This window comes from Schistocerca gregaria, chromosome 5 (assembly GCF_023897955.1).
Source record: "Schistocerca gregaria isolate iqSchGreg1 chromosome 5, iqSchGreg1.2, whole genome shotgun sequence".
Taxonomy (NCBI): Eukaryota; Metazoa; Arthropoda; class Insecta; order Orthoptera; family Acrididae; genus Schistocerca; species Schistocerca gregaria.
In genome coordinates, this window is record NC_064924.1 from 631139766 (window position 1) to 631161680 (window position 21915).

A 21915-nucleotide genomic window follows, 5' to 3' on the forward strand; every position below is an offset into this window, starting at 1 on the left:
AGATGTTTCCTGTTTGACGATGTTCCAGGCTGCTTTGCTGTTTTCAGCTTCAAGTAATATTTTGTTGTTTGAAAGTTTTTTTGCGGCTAGCAACACCTTTCTGTATATTTTCCTGTACTTTTTGTAGAATTTCAGAACTTCTGGGTTATATTGATTATTTTTTATGGAGTTGAGATATCTAAGAGTTTCTGAGGATTTTTTGATACCTGCTGGACCCTTGCTGTTCATGTAGTATATTAATGACTTTGCAGACAGTATTAATAGTAACCTCAGACTTTTTTGCAGATGACGCAGTTATCTATAATGAAATACTGTCTGAAAGAAGCTACATAAATATTCAGCCACACCTTGAAAACATTTCAAACTGGTGCAAAGATTGACAACTTGCTTTAAATTTTTAGAAATGTAAAATTGTGCATTTCACCAAAAAAAAAAAAAAACATAGTATCCTATGAATATAATAACAACGAGTCACTTTTGAAATCAGCAAACTCATACAAATACCCAGGTGTAACACTTTGTAGGGATATGAAATGGAATGATCATATAGGTACATTCACGGGTAAAGCAAATGGTACATTTTGGTTTGCTGGTAGAATACTGTGGAAGTGCAATCAATCTACAAAGATTGCTTACAAATCATTTGTGTGACTGGTTCTAGTACATCACTCAAGGGTGTGGGACCGATACCAAATAGAATTAACAGCAGATATTGAATACATAGATAGAAGGGCAACATGAATGGTCACAGGTTTGTTTGACCTGTGGGGGTGTGGTACAGATATGCTAAACAAACTGAACTGGCAGCCTCCTGAAGATAGACAAACTATCCCAAGATTAATTGATTGATTTATTCATCCGTAGAACAATATACATTGCATGGATGTCATCAAATGTTTGTACAATATTTCTTATAAAATAAACATGTCTCTTTACAGTATATACAGCTCCTATACTTAGTTCTACTTTTCTAATCATGTCAAGTTAAATTTGTTATGCAGTACATTGTTCATGAACATTAGTCCATAGTTATTTTTCGTCTGCAGTGTAATAGCTATTATCTAGTAAATATTTTTTTAGCCTTTGGCTAAAGGTGTGGGGATCATTTACATCCTTTATTTCTAACAGTACAATTTAGTACCATGATATAATACACTATTTTGAGTTTTTGACTTATTTCTTCTGTTTAGATGTAAACAGTGTCTCGATTTTGTTCTATGGTCATGAATTGTGCTGTTTGTGGTAAACAGATTAATGTTTTTCCTTGTGTACATTATGTTTTAATAAATATATTCACACAGAACTGTCAGAATTTCTAACTTTTTGAACAACTCTTTGCAGTGTGCTCTGTTTGTGCTATTTGTTACTATTAGAACAGCTCTTTTCTGTATCTTGAAAATAGCTTGTATGTTTCCAGCACTCCCCCCCCCCCCCCCCCATAAAAAAACAAACATTATCCCATAACTGAGGACAGAATTCATATACCCATACCCACAGTACATTACTTTGAGGGAGGAAATATTGCACACTGGTACAAGAATTCGCAAGGTGTAACATGCTGAAGATAGCCTCTTTTCTTAAATTACCACATGCCCTGTCCATTTTAGCTGACAGTCTACATTCATCCCCAAGAATTTGTTGTCTGTTACACAATCAAGTACCTCATTGTTTACTTTCAGTGTAATGTCAATGGGTTTTTTATTTACTCAGAAGTTTATACAGTTTCTCTTTTTGCATTTAGGGTTACTTTATTCTTTAGTGGCCAGTTGTGGATGTCTCTGAGAGCTTCATTGGATTTTTCTATTAACAGTGCTGAGCTTTTGTCTGTAATCACTACAGTGCCTGCCTGTCATCAGCAAATATATATATATACTGGCGGCTGCTTCGTCAGAAAAGAGGGAAGGAAAAGGAAAGATGAAAGGATATATATATATATATATATATATATATATATATATATATATATATATATAAAAAACAAAGATTCCAAGACTTACCAAGCGGGAAAGCGCTGGCAGACAGGCACATGAACAAAACACACAAACACACACACAGAATTATTAGCTTTCGCAACCGATGGTTGCTTCTTCAGGAAGGAGAGGGAAAGACGGAAGGATGTGGGTTTTAAGGGAGAGGGTAAGGAGTCATTCCAATCCCGGGAGCGGAAAGACTTCCCTTAGGGGAAAAAAAAAGGACAGCTTACTTATGAAGTTTCAAGAAGTGGGTTTAACTGATGACACTAGGATTATACTACAACCCTCTATATATTGCTCATATAGCAATTGTGACGTTGTCAAGATATGGTTAATTACAGCATGAAAGAGTCATTTAAAGTCATTATTCCTGCACTTGGGTATATGAAGAAACATTAATAACTGGTACAATGGGGCATACCCTCTGCCACGCACTTTACGATCGTTTGCAGATTATAGATGTATGTGTGGAAATATATCAAGAATATTTAGATGGTGGTATGAAATACTGTGTTTATTGTATCTGTAAAAAAGTGGTTGAGTTAAATAAAATAACACCGGGGGAAGACAGAGTAACAAATTGTGACCCACTCTCCCTCCCCACAAAGAACCGTCTCTCGGTTACGTGCCTCGTTGAAAGAAACACGAGCGCAAATAGTGAGTTTCCTGCAGAAAATCACCTCAAGATATATTAGCAATACATTTAATTTCTTTCAGCTGTCCCAGTTTCCAGATATTTAGATTTTAAAAAAGAAGGTCCGTTCCTGACACCGTGAATGTTGCTGACGCTGTACCCTGTTCAAAGTTACAACTTTAATTGGGTACCACACGCAGTCCGCCGAGCGTGATACGAACACGCTGCGCTGTGTTGTTAAATTCAAATTACGCTCGAAAGTTTGCGACGTCGTGACGAAACACGTCGGATTGGTCACCAGTACGTCAGTTCCGCCGGAGCCATCCAATAGTGTGTGAGGTAGTATTAGAAAAACAAAGCAGACATTCAGTCAACATGGGCGCAAAAGGCGTAATTGTGTTCCCGCTTGGAAAACCAGCAAAACTTTTAAAATGGGCCGTGGAGGAGGGATCTTTCGTTTCTATAGGTCGTGTGCTACTATTTTACAACCTAAATGTGGATGCAGAGAAACCGACAGAACAAAAATTGAAGGCAAAGACCGTGGGTGTAATTCGAAAGCTGTTGGTGAAGGAAGGCGAAATAATCGAACCAGGGTATGTAACTTACTTAATTAATGTTGTAGCGTGGTGCCTTTTGTAATCTGTGGTTGAAATTCATATTTTCATTATTTTATATGCCGTAATACCTGTTACACTAGCAGTATTATTGGAAATTAATTGTCGTGGGAGCAAGGAAATCAGTGTCGTGAATGAGTAGCGAAGTGGTACGATGTAAACAATAACAACAACAAAAGCATCATTGTGTCAGCGTTAATGTTGATGTTAATCAGAAATGGCATGACTGACGTGATCAGTGTACGTAAAGTTTACCATTTTAACTGGTTGCATTCAGAAATTAATTTGACTAGTGACCGAAATATTTATTGACACAACGAGTAAAATTATTCTCAGATACCGAGCGTTTCTCCACCAGTTGATTCTAAAAAAACTTTTGTCATGCTGACAAAAAACATGAAGACATTAATCAGTAATAATTAATTTGCATCTAACTATTAGTGGAACAGTTGTGAACAGCATTTCATAACAGTGGCAACTCGTACATTGCATTGTAGGCCTTATCGTGAATTCCTTTTTAAGGTACTTTTGCAGTAAATTCTTGACATCGAGAATAATTAAAGAAATTGTTTGGAAAACTATCACAGTGGCTGTCATTGACCTATAAATATGCCTTCTCATTATTCCAATATTTGTGTATTACTAAATGGCGAGACAATTATTAGTATAAATTCTCTCTGTTTTCTTGTCAGGGGCTATACATCATTCTTCAAGGAATTACCTCACGCATGAACATTCTCTTCGTTTGTTGTGGACTGCAGACTTGGATAGATTTGTCTGATTCAGCAACAACTTGGTTTCTAGATTTTGTTTTACTAGCTGTTCCATTTTTATTGCACATATGAGAGTGAATATAGCTTTATGACAATTTTGGCCCTGACTTATGGTCTCATAGTTCGAGTAGAGATATCATATCTTCATATAGTAAACCATAGTATGCAAACTGTTCCTACATTTTTATTTAAGATTGAATGAATTCTTCAATAAGACCTTTAAATAAAGTTGAAGGATTCATTCTGAATCTTTTGTACTTTGACACGTTCCACATCATTACGAAAGATTCGTGTTCATGATCCATGGAACAAGTAATATAACTAAACTAAACTAACAGAAATGACAGGTAAGATATTGCTTGGCCAAGTGCCATTGTGTTGTCCTAGTACTTCATAAAGGCAGTAAACAGGGAACGTTAAACTTAAAAGCAGATTGTTAATAGGGGGAGCAAAGTACAGCGATGAAAGTATTTTGCATCTAGTGTATACCCTTCGGTAAGAATTACCTTGCAGTTTTATGTATATACTGGATGTCCTTGGTGTTGTTGATATTCAGGGGTACAACCATTTGAAGCAAAAAAGTCTAGTGACCATTTCCTCTAAAATGCACAGCTTAAGAGTTATGAGCACTTCATCTTTGAAGTTGTGAACTAAATCTCTTTTTACTTCAGGATCTTTGCTTTCCATATTTTGAGAGGTGGTAGTATGGACCAAAACAAGAAAAAATATCCAGTAAATGTGGGCTCTAAAGTGCATACATTAAGAGCCATGAGCACTTGTTCGTCTTTGCTGTTGTGAAACTCATCTCTTCTTCTGAAGTACTGTACTACTATACTACTTTGCTTCGAATGATCATTCCTTTTATGTGTGGATCTAGACTCCTGAATATTGACCATTTCTGTCTGGACATCCTGTATAAGGCTGGTATCTATTTATTTACATGTCTAGTTCCATAGGACCAAATTGAGAACCAAATCTCCAAGGTCATTGACGATGTCAGTACATGAAATTACAACATAAAAGTAATAACAGATAAAATAAAATGTTTATGAACCCAAAAAAAGTCAAGCCATAAGTTTAAGTAAACGCAATAAACAATATAATGTATGCATCAGCTTAAGGAACTCCTCGACAGAATAGGAGTAGTGACCCATGAGGAAACTCTTCAATTTTGATTTGAAAGCGTGTTGATTACTGCTAAGGTTTTTGAATTCTTGTGGTAACTTATTGAAAATGGATGCAACAGTATACTGCACACCTTTCTGCACAAGAGTTAAGGAAATGCTGCAGTCAAAATGCAGATTGGACTTCTGCCTAGTATTAACTGAGTGAAAGCTGCTAACTCTTGGAAATAGGCTTATACTGTTAACTAGAAATGACAGAAAAGAATTTATATATTGAGAGGCCAATGTCAGAATACCCAGACTAGTGAACAGGAGTTGACATGAGGTTTGTGAACTGACACCATGTCGCACAAACTGCTGAGAATGAGAAGAGTTATCCCAAAATACGAGGGCATTTCGAAAAGTAAAGATACAATGGCTCGTAGTCCTTAAATAGAACATTTATTTAGAAAAAGACAGTTACATCTTATTAACTGGATTATTTGTTATTTTTTGACATAATCACCCCCATTACCCAAACATTTGTTAAGTTGGTGCACAAGCTTTTGTATCCCACAGTCATAGAAGGTTGCCGCCTGTTGTCGGAACCACATTTCAACTTCATCTTTAATCTCTTCATCATCGTGGAATGATTTTCCACCAAGATGTGACTTCAGGTAATGGAAGACATGGAAGTCGGTGGGCGCAAGGTCCGAGCTGTATGGCGAATGGTCCAATACGTCCCATTTGAATTGTTAGAGTAGTGCTTTGGTTACGAGCGCTGTGTGAGGCCGAGCGTTGTCACGAAGCAAGCAGACTTCACTTGTCAGCATTCCCCTGCGTTTGTTTTGAATTGCCCTTCGAATACGTATCAAAGTCTGGCAATATGCAGCAGCATTAATTGTCGTTCCAGGAGGCATAAATTCCAACAGAAGAATGTCTTGTCTGTTGCAAAAAACAGAAGCCATGATTATCTTCACTGAAATCGACGTTTTGCATTTCTTGGCTTTTGGTGAATTCAAATAGCACCATTGCATTGATTGTTGCTTGGATTCAGGTGTATGGTGATAAACCCACATCTCGTTACCTGTCACAATGTGATCAAGGAACTCATCACTTGCTTCAGCATAGTGTGTGAGGGTAGGCCAATTGCAAAGCCAATCCTTTTTGTTCTTCTGTTAACAGTTTTGGAACCTAGCATGCACACAATTTCCTGTACTCTAACTTGACAATCACAACGTCATAAAGAGTTGTCATTGACACGTCTGGTATGATCTGATGCAATCCTTTCAATGTGAGACGTCTATTCGCATGAATTGCTTCCTCCGTTCTCCAAAGAAGGGCATCAAAGATCACAGATGACCGGCCTGTTCTTTGTTCGTCATGAACATCGGTCCTACCTTCAGAGAAATGACAACACAATTTCGTTATATTTTGTTGATTCATAATGTTACCGTCAACAGAAACAATTTCTTTGTGAATATCTGCTGGTCACTGACCTTTTGCATGAAGAAAACATATGACGGAGCGCACTTCGCATTTGGCGGCATTCTGAATCGGCGCAGCCATTTTAAACGCGACCTACTCCAACCAGAAGCAACGTTCAACGGCCGAACGACTGCAAGGAGAAAGCTAACGGTTCAAGGTTAACACCAGGGTTGCCAACTTGCTCGCCAAAACTCTTCTGTTCGTCCGACGTACGGTGTATCTTTATTTTCCAAAATACCCTTGTATAATACCATATGACATTAGTAATGAAAAATAAGCAAAGCAGATTAATTTTCACTGATTCCTGGGGCTCCTGCCATTTAACACCCCCCCCCCCCCCCCCCTCAGACCCCACGTCACAGCCGTTCTCAACACTGTGAATAATGACATTTTACTGTCTGTTGTTAAAGTAAGAGGTGAACCAGTTGTGAGCTACTCCCTGTATTCTGTAATGGTCCAACTTTTTGTGCAATATTATGTGATAAGCAAAATCAAACTCCTTAGTTAAATAAAAAAATATGCCTAGTGTTCAAAATCTTTTGTTTACTCCATCCAGAGAGAAGACAATATAGCCTTTACAGGCGTTAAATGACTACTGAAGCCGAACAGCACCTTTGATAGCAAATTATGTGATATAAAATGATCAATTATCCTTACATAGACTGCCTTTTCAACAACTTTAGCAAACACTGATGGGATAGAAACAAGTTAAAATTGTCTACATTATCGCTTTCTCCCTTTTTATAAAAGCTGCTATATTACTGAGTACTTTAATCGTTCAGCAGAATGACCATTATTAAAGGAAAAATTACAAATATGGGTAAGTACAGGGCTAACATGTGCAGCTCAGTAATGTAATACTGTGCTAGGCTCTCCACCGTATCCATGAGAGTCCTTAGTCTTTAGTTAATTATTGACTCGGTCTCCCCATTGTCAGTATCACAGAGGAGTATTTCAGACATCAGTTTCAGAAACGCATTTTCCAAGAGAGCTGTAAGTTTCCCTGTAGAAACTAAGTTTTTATTTAATTTACCAGCAAAGCTCAAAAAATGATTGTTAAATACTTATCACTAACATAAATTTTTACTACGAACTGACTTTATACTGTCGATCTTGTGCTGCTGACCAGACACTTCCTTCACAACTGACCATATAGTTTTAATTTTATCTTGTGACTTAGCTATTCTATTTGTGTACTAAATACTCTTTGCCTTCCTAATAACATTTTCAAGCATCTTACAATACTGTTGGCAGTGGGCTACTGTAGCGTGATTGTAACACCTTCTAACGTCTTGATATAATTCCTGCTTTCTAATACATGATGTCCATATCCTGCTAGTCAGCCACCCAGGCTGGCTTTTACTGCTATTACCCCATTTAGAACATTCTAATGGAAAGCAACTCTCAAGGAGCATGAGAAATGTGTTAAGGAAATCATTGTATTTGTCATCTATGTTGTGGGCACTATATACATCTTGCCGCTCTTGCTCCTAAACAAGATCTAAAAACTCGCTCTTGCCAATGGATTAACTTCTCTATATACTTTGTAATTATATTTGACATTTGTTTGAGTACAAAAGCATCATAGTGTTAAATTTTGTGCATCACTGTCTGAAAGGCCATTAACCCTTGTAGTATCAGAGTGCCTGCGTAGTTATGAAGAATGAATAAAAGTGACGAAATAAATCTCGGGTGAACAGCCTGATATGAGTGTGCATAGGACACAATATTTCGACAATCGACCACATTGCCATCATCAGGTGCGCTGATGTACTGAACGGCAGTGGGACACCAATCCTACCAAGAGGGTCGAGAGGAAGACTCTGGCACTTCTCAAGGATTCCGGCTTCCCTGACGAGATTACCAAGAAGCTACGCCTGAGGGCTGCTGTTCCTCCTAAACTTTACGGAATGCCAAAGGTGCACAAGGAATCGATTCCGTTACGTCCCATTGTCAGCAATATTGGTGCCCCAATGTACCTTCTCACCAAGCGCCTCAAACAACTGCTTAGCCCTTACGTTGGGAGATGTACACACCATATCCGTAACTCCGTGGATTTCTTGGGACGCATCAACAACCTTACGCTTAAGGAATCTGACATACTGTTGAGCTTCAATGTGGTATCTCTATTCACTAAAGTTCCGTTACAAGAATCCTTGGAACTCATCAGCCCGAAATTTGACGAAGAGACCACCAACCTTTTCAGACATGTTATGACATCAACTTACTTCTTATTTGACGGTGAATACTGTGAGCAGACAGAAGGAGTACCCATGGGGAGTCCAATCTCACCCGTTGTCGCAAATATGTACATGGAACATTTCGAGGAGGAAGCTCTTGAATCAGCACGTCTAAAACCCATCTGTTTCTTTAGATATGTGGATGATACCGTTGCTATCTGGCCACGTGGAAGAGAGAAACTGGCAGACTTCCTCACACATCTCGACTCCAGACTCGAGAATATTAAGTTCACCATGGAGATTGCAACGGATGGAGTGCTCCGTTTCCTAGATGTTGTGATTACAAGACGAGCTGGCGGCACTTTGGGCCACAGTGTGTATAGGAAGAGGATGCACACTGATTTGTACCTACAAGCGGATAGCTGCCACCACCCGGCACAAAAGAATGGCATGCTCAAAACTCTTGTACACAGAGCTCACACCATCTTCGACAGGGACAGTCCCCAACAAGAATTGGACCATCTGAAGACCGTGTTTCGGAGGAACGGTTACAAAGAAGGGCAAATTTGTAAGACTCTGCATCCCACACCTGCAGCACCGGTAGAAACTGAGGGTAAACCTCAGGAGGCGGCGGCCTTGGCTATTATTCTGTTTTGTGGGGCCTTATCCGGAAAAATTGTACGCATTTTACGTAAACACCAAGTGAAAACCATCTTCCGTCCTCCAAGCAAAACCAAGAGCCTTCTCAGTAGTGTCAAGGACAACCTTGGTCTACGTAAATCAGGGTTTTATCAGATACCTTGCCAATGCGGGAGTGTATACATAGGTCAGACCATTCATACCATTGAGGACCGATGCTGAGAACATCAACAGCACACTGGATTGAAACAGCCCAGTAAGTCGGTAATCGCTGAGCATTGCCCGTTGGAACTCCACAGCATGACTTATGACCAAACCAAAGTCCTGACACACAGTCTTCCAAATACTGGGACTGTGTCGTCAAAGAAGCCATAGAGATTAGGGTAAGGGAGCCACAAATAAATAGTGTCAGCAGTTACATCCGTAGCAAGGTGTGGGAACCCGCGATCACCCAGATTAATAAGAAAAAGGATATTTGCCAGAGTGTACTGACTTCGGGGTAGGAGGGAAGAATATCGAGAGCGGTGCTGGCAGACCCTCCTGAACGAGAAGACCTAGGACGCCGCACCCAGACGGCAGGAGAACGGACGCTGTAACTGAACCACGCGTGGGGCGCGGGCCGCACCGACTCATAGGAAGCGCCTGAGGAAGGAGGGGGATTGTCCTAGAAATACCTGGCGCCGGCCCACTGCCGTTCAGTACATCAGCGTACCTGAAGATGGCAACTTGCTCGATTGCCGAAATATTGTGTCCTATGCACACTCATACCAGGCTGTTGACCCGAGATTTATTTTGTCATAAAATTGAAGAATCACATGAATAAAAGTATTGTGTAAGGCTGTGCTACTGTTACCCTGCACCCTAGTTGGAAAAAACACTGTCTGCCTCAGATCATATGAGTTTAGGAGATCTACCAACATCCTTTTTCTTACACAATCACATACAAAATTAATACTGAAGTCAGCACACATAACTAATCTCTGGTATTTCCTATAAAGTGAATGAAGTACTCTCTCTAGCTTGAGCAGAAATGCTCTGAAGTGATGAAGTGAGAGTTAGGAGACCTATAAACAACAACAACAATTAGACATTTAGTTTCACTAAATTCTACTGCCTCTGCACAACATTCAAATATCTGTTCAGTGCAGTGCCGTGATACGTCTATGGACTCAAATGGAATACTGTTTTTTACACACATGACCATGCCCATCCCCCTTTCCCTCCCTCCCCACTCTGCAAGGAACTCCTTGAAAAACAGCCACCTAATCCTGGTACAGGAAGCCTATGAGTTGTCAAATACTAATGATGTCAGAAGAGTCAACTTCTATAAGCAGTTCACTAACTTTATCTCTAGTACCTCTTATATTTTGATGAAATATGTTAGTTCCTTCTCTACTTGGATACCTGGCCTCCTCTGAAGATGTTTCCTTTGTTTGAGGGACTTCCTTTAAGCAGGCTGTATGCCTATCAGCTGACTTTAATCTAAAAAAGCTGCAGCACCAACTACTACAGAATTTTTTCCAAGAGTGATCCCACCACCACCCACCACACTGTCTTGACGTGCAGGCCATGCCTAGTGAAACCTGATCTATTGATAGACTCAGCTGACACCAATGCAATGTGAACCATGTCCTATGCCATCAGTGTCTTCTCCAGTGCCATGTTAACACACCTAACAGCAGCATTAAGATGAGGCTGATCATGACATTGAAACAGTTGCATGACATGCACAGTAGTACCACCAGTTCGAGTAGCTATCTTTGCCAGGTCACTGCCGACATCATATTCCCTGTACCTATCGAGACTATTCCCTGCTCAACCCACAATCACTACCTAATCCTCTTTTGTAAAATTCCTACATAACTCCCCTACGCTGTCAGTCACCTGGGCCAAACCTGCACTAGGCTTCACAATGCTGGCAATCTGGTACTCGCTCCTCAAACACTACCTGCAGCTGCTGGCCCACACCTATACTGTGCAAATTACATAACTGCAGAACCTCCTCCATTCTGTTAGACTTTGCAATGGACTTAGACTTCCTAACTGCTGAGGACTGCTACATGTTTCGTTCACCTACAGCTACAAGAGGCTCTTCTCCAACAAACTGTGACAGTTGGTCAAATCTATTGGATATATGCGAAGTGCAACTGTCTGAATAGCTCCTCCTCCTACCTGCCTTCTTGCCAACTGCCAGTTCCCATTCCCTAGCATCCTTCACCCTCCTCAACCTATCTAGCTCCTCCTTTGCATATTGTAACTGCACCTGAAGGGCACAGATCTTACGCTCCTGCTCCTCTGTAGACTTATTTCTGCTGCAGATTCTGCATTCCCAGGAGAAGATCTCACTAGAATGCCCACTGGCTTCCCCACTGCATTCCCCTCAGTGAAAATTCTTTGAACATATCCCACAGCATAACACACTATTCACAAGCCTACGACAAAGCCCACACTTCTCATTTGTGGTAAAATTTTACTGTTACTGAAAAGATTGAACATCTGCGTTACCTAAGTTCAGTTACACCAGTAGAACTATTTATAGAACTAACAATAGTTGTCTCGAAATTCAGTCTCTACTAAGAAAGCAAAAACTTTTATTAATACTACTAACCACAATTAATACCAATACCACCAAAAATTCACACAATTTCTTAGCTAACACCAAAAAAATTCAAGCAGCCACTGGAGCACTCAATGAAGTTAAAACAGTGAATGAAAATTTTACTGAAATATTTTACTAGAAACAATAAGAAACCTCAGCTGAAAACTACCACACGAATTTACTAAATGACTTAATGCGCAGACAACTCAAAAAAACACAGTGAGCAAACGTTTCCAGAAGTTTATTAAACTGTTATTTCGCCAGAAACCGCATAAGACATAATTGGAAACTACTAAGTTTAATAACTGTATAACAGCGCACAAACAACTTTGTCAGAACTTAACTGAAGAACCAACCACTGCAGATGCAACTGCTCACCACAAGATGTAAACACACTAAATATAGAGTGATCACAGGCCTTGGCCCACTCTGTGGATCAGTCTGTTACTACAACCTTTTTTTCATGTTCATATTTATTTGCTACACCAGTTCCCAACCAGATTGTCATCTTCCAACTAATTTAGATGCCAGTCTGCATTACAGATTAGTCTGTCACGACTACCAAGATTTCGAGGGAGGTAGTATCAGACTCAAACCCATTTGGATGCGTATAGATTACTATTTGTTCACAACGTCTTGTCTCAGTTTTCATTGGAGTGCTGGGAGCAAGGAAGCAAGCTCTGCCCACCAAAGACCAACACATTGAACATCTGAGGGGAGAGAGAGTATTCAGAGGGTGCAAACTGCAGCTTCTTCATGCAATGATGACATTATACATGTGCTTGCTATTTAATCACTACATGTCAAATACTTCGTAATGATTACTGTACACACATGTTCAATATTATTAGATCACAAGACACTCATGGCCCAAAGTCAACTGACTTTACTGACTTCAGCCGATCCAGATCGAGGGTGCCCTCATTCAGGTCATTGTGAAGAAACTATACATAAAATACCATTATGCTGTGATACTGACTGTTTTTTGTCTGATTCATTATCCAAATCCTCATGAATTACCCAGTTTTTTTTACTTCCGTGCTGGGATGTTATGCAGCTAAGGAGGCAGATGGGGAAGATCAGTGCAGTGCAGTGGGAAAATGAAGTGTAAGATGTGATGCGCCAGTAATTCTGGCTTTTGGAAGCATCATGGCTTAAATTGTAAATATTTTATGTTGATTTTATTGTAATAGTAGTCGTGACTACTAGTTAGCCATTATACTCTTCGTTATGGGTGACAAAGGAAATACAACAAATATTTCATGAATAATCAAGAGTGCTATTTGTCACCTTTCAGGGTAATTTACACCTCGGACTATATCACTGACCAGTCTGTTAACACAACATATGTTTCAAGAAAATAATATAAACACAAAACAAAATATTGTCAGTGCTCTATACTTTCCCTGTCTGTGCACTTTTATCGTCACACACCACAACACCATTATGTCACAGGTTGATGTCCGCTTCCAGTATCGGTAGGCTCAGTTGATTTATTTGTCCCTTCCCTGCAAATGGGTCACACACTTTTACTTGACCACTGAGTGGAAGATGCGGGAAATAGAAGCTTGTGATTGGCTTGTAGCACATTGACTGAGACAAGCCCCACCTCCTTTTCCTGGAGCAACCGGCTTATGGTGTATAAAAGAAATGAACTGTAATGGATTAATGCACCACACAAGTGTCGTGACAGTTAATGGCAAGTTGCTCATTTTTTAACGTAATAATAATCACTCTGCACATCAATGCGCATGGGTCAACACTGTATTTACAGCTATGTAATCTGCGGCAAACAATACTATTATATAGTTAAGGTTGTCAACAAGCATAAACAGAATGAGATTTTCACTCTGCAGTGGAGTGTGTGCTGATATGAAACTTCCTAGCAGATTAAAACTGTGTGCCGCACCGAGACTCGAACTCGGGACCTTTGCCTTTGCGAGCAAGTGCTCTGCCAACTGAGCTACCCATGCACGACTCACACCCCGTCCTCACAACTTTACTTCTGCCAGTACCTCGTCTCCTACCTTCCAAACTTAATATAAGCTCTCCTGCAAATCTTGCAGAACCAGCACTCCTGAAAGAAAGGATATTGCGGAGACTTGGCTTAGCCACAGCCTGGGGGATGTTTCCAGAATGAGATTTTCTCTCTGCAGCGGAGTGTGCGCTGATATGAAACTTCCTGGCAGATTAAAACTGTGTGCCCCGAGGACGGGACGTGAGTCATGCTTAGGTAGCTCAGTTGGCAGAGCACTTGCTTGCGAAAGGCAAAGGTCCCGAGTTCAAGTCTCGGTCCGGCACACAGTTTTAATCTGCCAGGAAGTTTGAAGCATAAACATTCCTGAAAGGCAAGAAGTCAGCTGCTAGCAGCAGTCGCAGAGGGGCCAAGTAAAAGTGTGTAACTTTCAGGTGCATAATGTTGTGATTTTCCAGGGAACACATTGTGTGTAGCTCAAGGTGGTGGATACCAGTCGTGATTGTAATTTAACTTGACAAAAAACATCTGAGGTTAAAAAAATTTAAGAAAACCAACAGTATTTAATTATGAAAATTTAATTAATGTACAAAGTGGTACACAGTTATTTTACAGAAACTGAAAAGAGTCACTGTGTTTATTGAAGGAAACTGTTTATTGTTTTAAGAATCTGTTTTATTAATGTTGTGTTTTAACTTTTCTCACAGTGTAAGAAACACACTTAAATAACATTTACGCTTCCAGGGGAAAAAAGACCCTCAAACGTGATGTAAAATCCTAATGCCGGTAAGGTACAATTTAGCCCTTTTTGGAAGCAGTAGAAATTTATAGATCTTCGCTGATTTCTCAGCTCTTTTCTCTCCTACATCATCCCTTAATTTTGACCGAAGTGGAGAAGTTTCTCCGGTGGATGCAATGCTAGCAGGGAAATAAATGAGGATTTTCACAAAATTAATGTACCCTGTTGGTAAACTTCCTTTTTTGCTGATTTCAGCTCATTATCTTTCACCATTGGTGTGGTTGAAACTGTGTTACAATTGCACCAGAAGACACAGTAGCAGGAAAATGATGAGAATCAACATTCCTAAAAGACATAACACTTGCAGTCCACTCTGGATACATCTCTGTGAGCCAGTTTTTTTTTGGACTTTCTTCATGTTCAGCATTTAATCTTCTTCCACTGAATCTTGGATTTGCTATATTAGTAAGACAGTGAAAGGATTCTAAAACATGTTCCTTTTGTGTATGGGTGGATTTATTTTATTGTTTAAGGGTTCTATACCATGACTTTCTAAAAGACAATTAACAATTGAACAGCTTGTGCGATATTTGTGATGTCTTCTTGAAGAAGATCCAGGCCTCTACAGACCTGTAACAATTTTTGGAGAAGATGAATGACTTCTTGATAAATTATAACATATTCTAGATTATGCTAATGTTAGCAGGGACTTCTTCATAGTGCATCATTACAATTTCTAAATGTTTAGAAGAATTATTGATAAAGGTGGTTTTTTACAGCCGTATGTGTAAACAAGCGAATGTGATAGGTTCTGGCTGCCAACATAAGAAAATGCAATTTACCAATTTTTGCCGGTTTAATTTACCATTTTTTTCTGTCAGTAAAGTAATTGTAAGAATGGGTTAGTGTTTTGAATAAATTAATCGTAAGCACTAAGACTGAACTATTTGTCATATGAAAAAAAAAAAACACTAAATAAAATCCATAAAAACCCAGTCCAATCCATTGAGTATTTCTTCAAAAGAAGAAAATGCTTGGGTTTTTCTCAGCCCTGATACCAGTACTTTAAAATGAGGTAGTATTACTTTTCACAAGTTATTGTGTACATTATTAGCAGATACATTTTCATAATTTGACGATAATATCATGTTGTGACTGATAAATTGTGACCCACAGCTGAGCCTGAATATTTTGCAATGAATTGCGTGTTATAGTGGATACATATTCAGGAATACCACATCCAAACTGACTGCTATGGTGATTCATAGACAAATTGACCACTTTTAACAACTGATATTGTTAACTTAGAAGTAGTAGTGTTGTAGTTTATCCATTCAGAGGTACACATGCAGAGGCAATATACATTGAACGGATTTCATCAGTAAATACATACCATAGGTATACAAGAGTGACAGGAGACTACACAATATTGCATTCCAAATTGTGTATAAAAATCTGATGAATCGCAAAACTGTATAAAAAAGTCTTACAGTTGACATTTACTTATGAATAAAATTTGATTTCTAACACATCTGTTCACAGTATTCATTTACATCAAAGAAAGCACTTGGTTAAAAATACTATTGGCTTGTAGTACATGTAAGAGTTATTTGCTAAAAGTTTATTGCAGGTATTCATTTACACTGTATTGGTAGCTGATCACTAAAAATTTGAATACTGCTTCCTGAAATGATTAATTTTATTTTATTTCTTTTATCTGTTCTGTGATTTTGTTGTACAAACTAGTACCCCGAACATTTGTTTTTATGCTAAAGTGTTGTTATCATTGCATGTTTTTGTGTTGTAAGAATGGAAATCTGAATTAGTTTGGCAACTGTCAATGTTCATTTTAACAGTGTAGGAAAAGATAGATTGCTACTTATCGTAATGGTGCATGAAGTGTGCTTGCTTGTGTGAATGAATGGTTTATGTTTCTCATTCTGATGAAGGCTGTGGCCGAAAGCTTATGTGTTTAAGTGTCTTATAATTGTGCCTTTCTGCAACTTAGTGTGTTACCCTTATGGTAAGTACCAATCTTATCTTTTCCTACATTGTTGATGGTCCTACCTGAAGTTTCCATTGTTTAAAATATGTTTTTGTACTAATTACATGAATTGCTGAACATTGACTGCGGGGCGCCTTTGGAAAGGTGCAGTCATGTACCATCACTAACAGCTTTCAGTTTTCAGCCACCAAGATTTGCATCATGCACTTCTGTCACCATTGTAATGTTCATCCACAACCAGAACTATACCTCGATGACCAATTACTCGATCTCGTGGAGACTTATTGCTTTTTGGAATTGCTCTTCGATGCCCACCCATCTGATGTGAATTCCACATTTTCGCCAAGTTAAACAATGGTGCTGGCTACACCGTAATACCCTTCGATGCCTCAGTAATACCAGCTGGGGTGAGGACTACTCTACCCTCCTGCTTCTTTACAAAGCCCTGATCTTGTCCAGTCATAGGGTTCGGCATCGCCTCAGCAGTGCAGTCACTGGACTCAATACACCACTGTGGCATCCGATTTGCAACAGGACCATTTTGAGCTAACTCTGTGTACAGCCTAGTCATGGAGGCTGAGGTCCCTCCATTATGGATCAGGTGTCAACAACAGTTATTCAGTTATGCTGTACACATTAGCAGCTTCCATCTGCATCCAAACTACCGTCTCCATTTTTCCTAATTTGGGGGGTGGGGGGTCACCACCCACAACAGAGACCAAGAACTGGGGTCACAATTGCAGTTTCATTACAGTGTCTCTGCTCTGAACTCAAATTTCCCCCGCTCTCGCTTCTTGTCAGGGAGCAGTTGCTTATGCTTTCATGGGGTGTACGCCAACCTCAGATGTGTCTCAATTTATCTCATGGACTGAAAGATATATTCGGCCCCTTGTTGTTTTGCTGCCTGTTGCTGGCTATCCTTGATGCATTTCCGGGTTTGGAAGTGGTGTACACTGATGGCTCAATGGTCAATGGACAAACCAGTTTTGCATACACACATGCAACGTGTATTGAACTGTGCTCCCTACCAAATGGATGCAGTGTCTTCAGTGCTACCTTGATGGCCATCAAACAAGCCCTTAACCATGCTCATCTTGCACAAGCAAGATTCTTCACTCTGCAGCAACACGCTGAGCAGCTTTCGGGCTATAGACCAGTACTACACTTGTCACCCATTAGTCACAACTATCCAGGATCTTCTTTCTGACCTCCATCAAGTTGGACAGCCAGTTGTCTTTGAACCCCTGGACATGTTGGGATCTGAGAGAATGAACATGCCAACCATTTGGCAAAGTTGGCTACCAGGATGCCAATTTTGAAAATGGGGGTCTCAGAACTGGACCTTCGGTCAGCTCCGTGCATCAATTGTTGGAGTTCTGGAACTCATAATGGTCTGCCGTAGACTCCCCAAACAACCTGAGGGCAATAAAGGAGACCACGATCTCGTGGCAGTCTTCTCTTTGCACTTGTTGCAGGGAATCCTTTGTCGGCTATGTATTGGCTGCACTTGGCTGACACACTGTCATATTCTCCGCTGTAAGTGTCCACCGTATTGCTGATGTGGTGCCTGCATGAGGATGGCTCACATCCTACTAGACTGCCCAAATTTGGCACTTTGCACAATATCTTAACCTTCCTGACACGCTACCTGTAGTGCTGGAGGACGACGCCAAAGTGGATGACCTTGTTTTGTGTTTCACTTGCAAACATAGTTTCTAATTACCTCTTTGAGATGGAGAACTTTGGCCTCATTGACTGCTTAAGGGGTTGAAGGGGCACCCCTCGCTTGCTTACCCACAGTGGCCCATGCTCAGCAGTCTGACCTGACCCCTATCCTTTCCACCTTTTCGTTCTCTTATGTTCGTCCTTTTTAAAGTTTTATTGTCTTGTCTATGCTGCTCATTTTGTCGGGGTAATGAACGGGAAGGTGATGCTGGTGTGATGCACAGTGTGCTTCGTGTGCGTCTCCCATATAGTGCTTAGGGGACCACTAACTGCACTCTTGCCAGAGCGACTCACCTGCCTTACCCCCTCTCACTCCCTTCCTACCAATCCTTTGCTTTAATGCCTGTCTCATTGTATATTGCTAACAGTCGGGCTTCCCAGGATTTGCCTTTTGTAACACTCTTCTGAGAATTATTCCTGGTTTCATACATGCAGGATGATGGAACTGATGACCTATCTGGTCCCTTTAACTCCAACAAACAAACAACCAATCCACTATTGACTGAGATAAGTCATGAAGTGGTGTGTATGTACCTGTTGGTTGCACGGAACCAGTGCTGTAAGATTACTCGATGTGGAGATGTGGCAGTATGTCAGAAAGAAGCTGTTGTGTATGGATGTCACCATAACCACACTATGAAGGAATATGTTGTGAGGAATGGTGTACCATTTGCAGCTCTGTAACATTGCATAAGGACAGTGGTTGTACGAAGATCCATACTGACAGGGGCCGGAATGATTGTCACGCCTTGTCAACAATTGAGGTTGTTAAGGAAACTGCATGCAATGGAGATTTGGAGTCAAATGCCTCGCAGAGACCATTGCTCACAACAGCACATAAAGCTGCATGTCTTCAATGGACCAAGAAACACAGACACTGGGCAGTAGTTGTCTGGAGATGTGAAATGTCATCAGTACAGCCACAGTTATGCCTCCTTTCAAGTTATACGAGGTAATGAATGCGTCAGTGACCCATCATGACTAATTCACAGTATGTGGAGAGTGTTGTTTGAGCTGGAGGTAGTTCTGTAACGCTTTGGGGACATACTTCATAGACTGAAGTGAAGTGTGGGCCTTCATTCAGTATATTGTGAACATGAATCAGGGTGATCATTTCAACGTTCTCAAAGACGGTGTGTAGCCCTTTCTTCAAAATCAGTGTGATATGCTATTCACACACACCTCCATCTTCCACAATATCAACAGCCATGACCACTGTGCTGCACGCATATGCTCCCAGTTTGATGAATTCTTGGGCATCCTATTGCATCTTGACTGCTCTACTAAACTGCTTAATTTCCATCTCATACAAAATGTCTGAGATTGTTTAGAGCAGGAGGTGAAGTGTTGCAATCAGTACGCAGCCCTGTGGAACCTGATCAAAAGTGAGTGGCTTCATCTGGATGTTGCATAACTGAAGAAACTTGCGGACTCTCATCCTTTCTGAATTGAGCCCATTACTAAAGCTACAGGTGGAGTTACATGGCACTAGTGGGATGTTTTCTGCGTGTGACAAATGTTTTTGTTCAGTGTGCTTATTAATGACTTTGGCTGCAGTTGGCCTTCAGGAACTTTCAGACATTCTTTGAGATCTTTCCAGGACATTATTTACAACTGAATGTGTTTTGTATATTTTGCCTGGTCAGTTAAGAGATATTGGTGGGTTACATGTGATAACATTGTATCATCTGACTGATCATATTCGAGCATGTATGTGTGTCACAGTGTGAAGACTGGTTTGATGCTGCTCTCCATGCTACTCTATCCTGTGCAAGCCTCTTCGTCTCTGAGTAACTACTACGACTTATGTCCTTCTGTACTTGCTTACTGTGTTCATCTCTTGGTCTCCCTATTTGATTTTTACTTCCCACACCTCCCTCCATTACCAAGTGGTGATCCTTTAATGTCTCAGAATATGTCATATCAGCCAATCCCTTCTTTTAGACAACTTGTGCCACATTTCATGTCTCTCCAATTCTATTCAGTACCTCTTCATCAGTTTGTAATCTCCCCCTCACTTATCAACCTTAATGATAGTGAAAAATTAAACCGCGTGTACCTAATGGAAATTTGGGAAAAGCAATCGTCACCGAAGTTAATTTGTCGGCAAAGAGGGAGGAAAGGGTTACATCTATATGAAAGGAAAAATGCATATGAAACTGGTGGAAATTAATTTTGAAAAGGGGTAAAGTTAATAAAGAAAGTAAATGTGTGGCTATTATGTTAACAATTAACTAGCGGTAATTAGATATTTGAGATTTGCGGAAAATTATGGTTGCCAGTCCTATGGACAATTACTATAGTAACTGAAAAAGCAAGGTTATTGCACATATAATTAGCACTAGAAGTGTGGCAACTGAAGGTTGACATGTGTAGTATGAAAACTGAAAGTTTGTCAGAAGTAATAAATTTCGCTACACTCTGACTTAATTTAGCAAAAGAATTAATAAAACTGGAAAATTGAAAGTTAATTTAGTGACTGAAATTAATAGTGAGATTTGTTTCTGAAGCACTACAAAATTCAGTAAAATAAGGTTAGTCTTGGGCTACCTCAACAATCATTTCAAAAGCTACTTGAATCTACGCAATTTAGAAATAAGAGATTTAACTTTGAACTTGAATTTAATTATTCTGAACAATTAACAATAGTAAAATTTAATATGTACCAAGCTGAGCTGTAGTCACAGGTAAGCTAAAATATGGTAACAAAACTCGCACTCATAATTTGTGCTTGTGTAATCTAAATATTGTAGCCAGCTATGAATACATTAACTGAACTTTGAAATTAACACAGTGAAATGGAATGATATTACTTTCATGCTGGCGTTTGAATTTCAATGACACTCGGGTTCATTTCGGGAAAGGAAGGGATCCTGCTTGGTAATGCGATTGGGACAATGAGCAACAAATGTTCATGCTAAGTTGCTGTAATTATAGTTATGAAAATGGAACAGTTTGAAAAGCTGAGGTCTGCCATACAGTTCTAAAACTTTACGTGCTTCCGGTCGGTTCAAGGTTTGAAGCCGTCGATCGAGGAAGTGGCAACGGTCACTCATTGTTGGCCGCCACTGTTGCAGAAGCTGGATGTTGGCGCGTCTCCTTCTCGACACGGTCACCAGGCGAAACGGGCTCTAGATGTGCATCAACTAAGACTTCCCCTCCGCGTAACCATGTCAGAAACTATCATAGCAAGTCGAGCGCAATTACATGCTGCCCGACCCCGAACGTGCGGAAACTTGCGGGAGCGTCACACCACACACCTGCTTCACCGCCCTACTCCCACCAGACTCCCCTTGCTCTGCCCGTGCTCCACGCGACAGAGTTAACACTACCAAAGATCCTAAACACTTTGGTTCTCCACACGAGCTATCGATGTATTCGTTCGACAGCATAGTTTTCCCTAGGGAAGACCCAGCGTAAAATACAAATAATATTTACAAAACAAACCAATTATACATTGCCATAAAC

At 40.1% G+C, this 21915-nt stretch overlaps 1 protein-coding gene across 1 annotated transcript in view; it reads left to right on the forward strand.

The window, feature by feature from the left end:
• Positions 1 to 2920: 2920 nt before the first annotated feature.
• The window catches only part of LOC126272200 (RNA polymerase II subunit A C-terminal domain phosphatase), a 99144-nt gene continuing 80149 nt past the window's right edge, over positions 2921 to 21915 (forward strand). Inside the window, exon 1 of the mRNA XM_049974882.1 lies at positions 2921 to 3200. Coding sequence (XP_049830839.1) covers positions 2983 to 3200 — 218 coding nt within the window. The 5' untranslated portion in view covers positions 2921 to 2982. The remainder of the gene's footprint in view (positions 3201 to 21915) is intronic.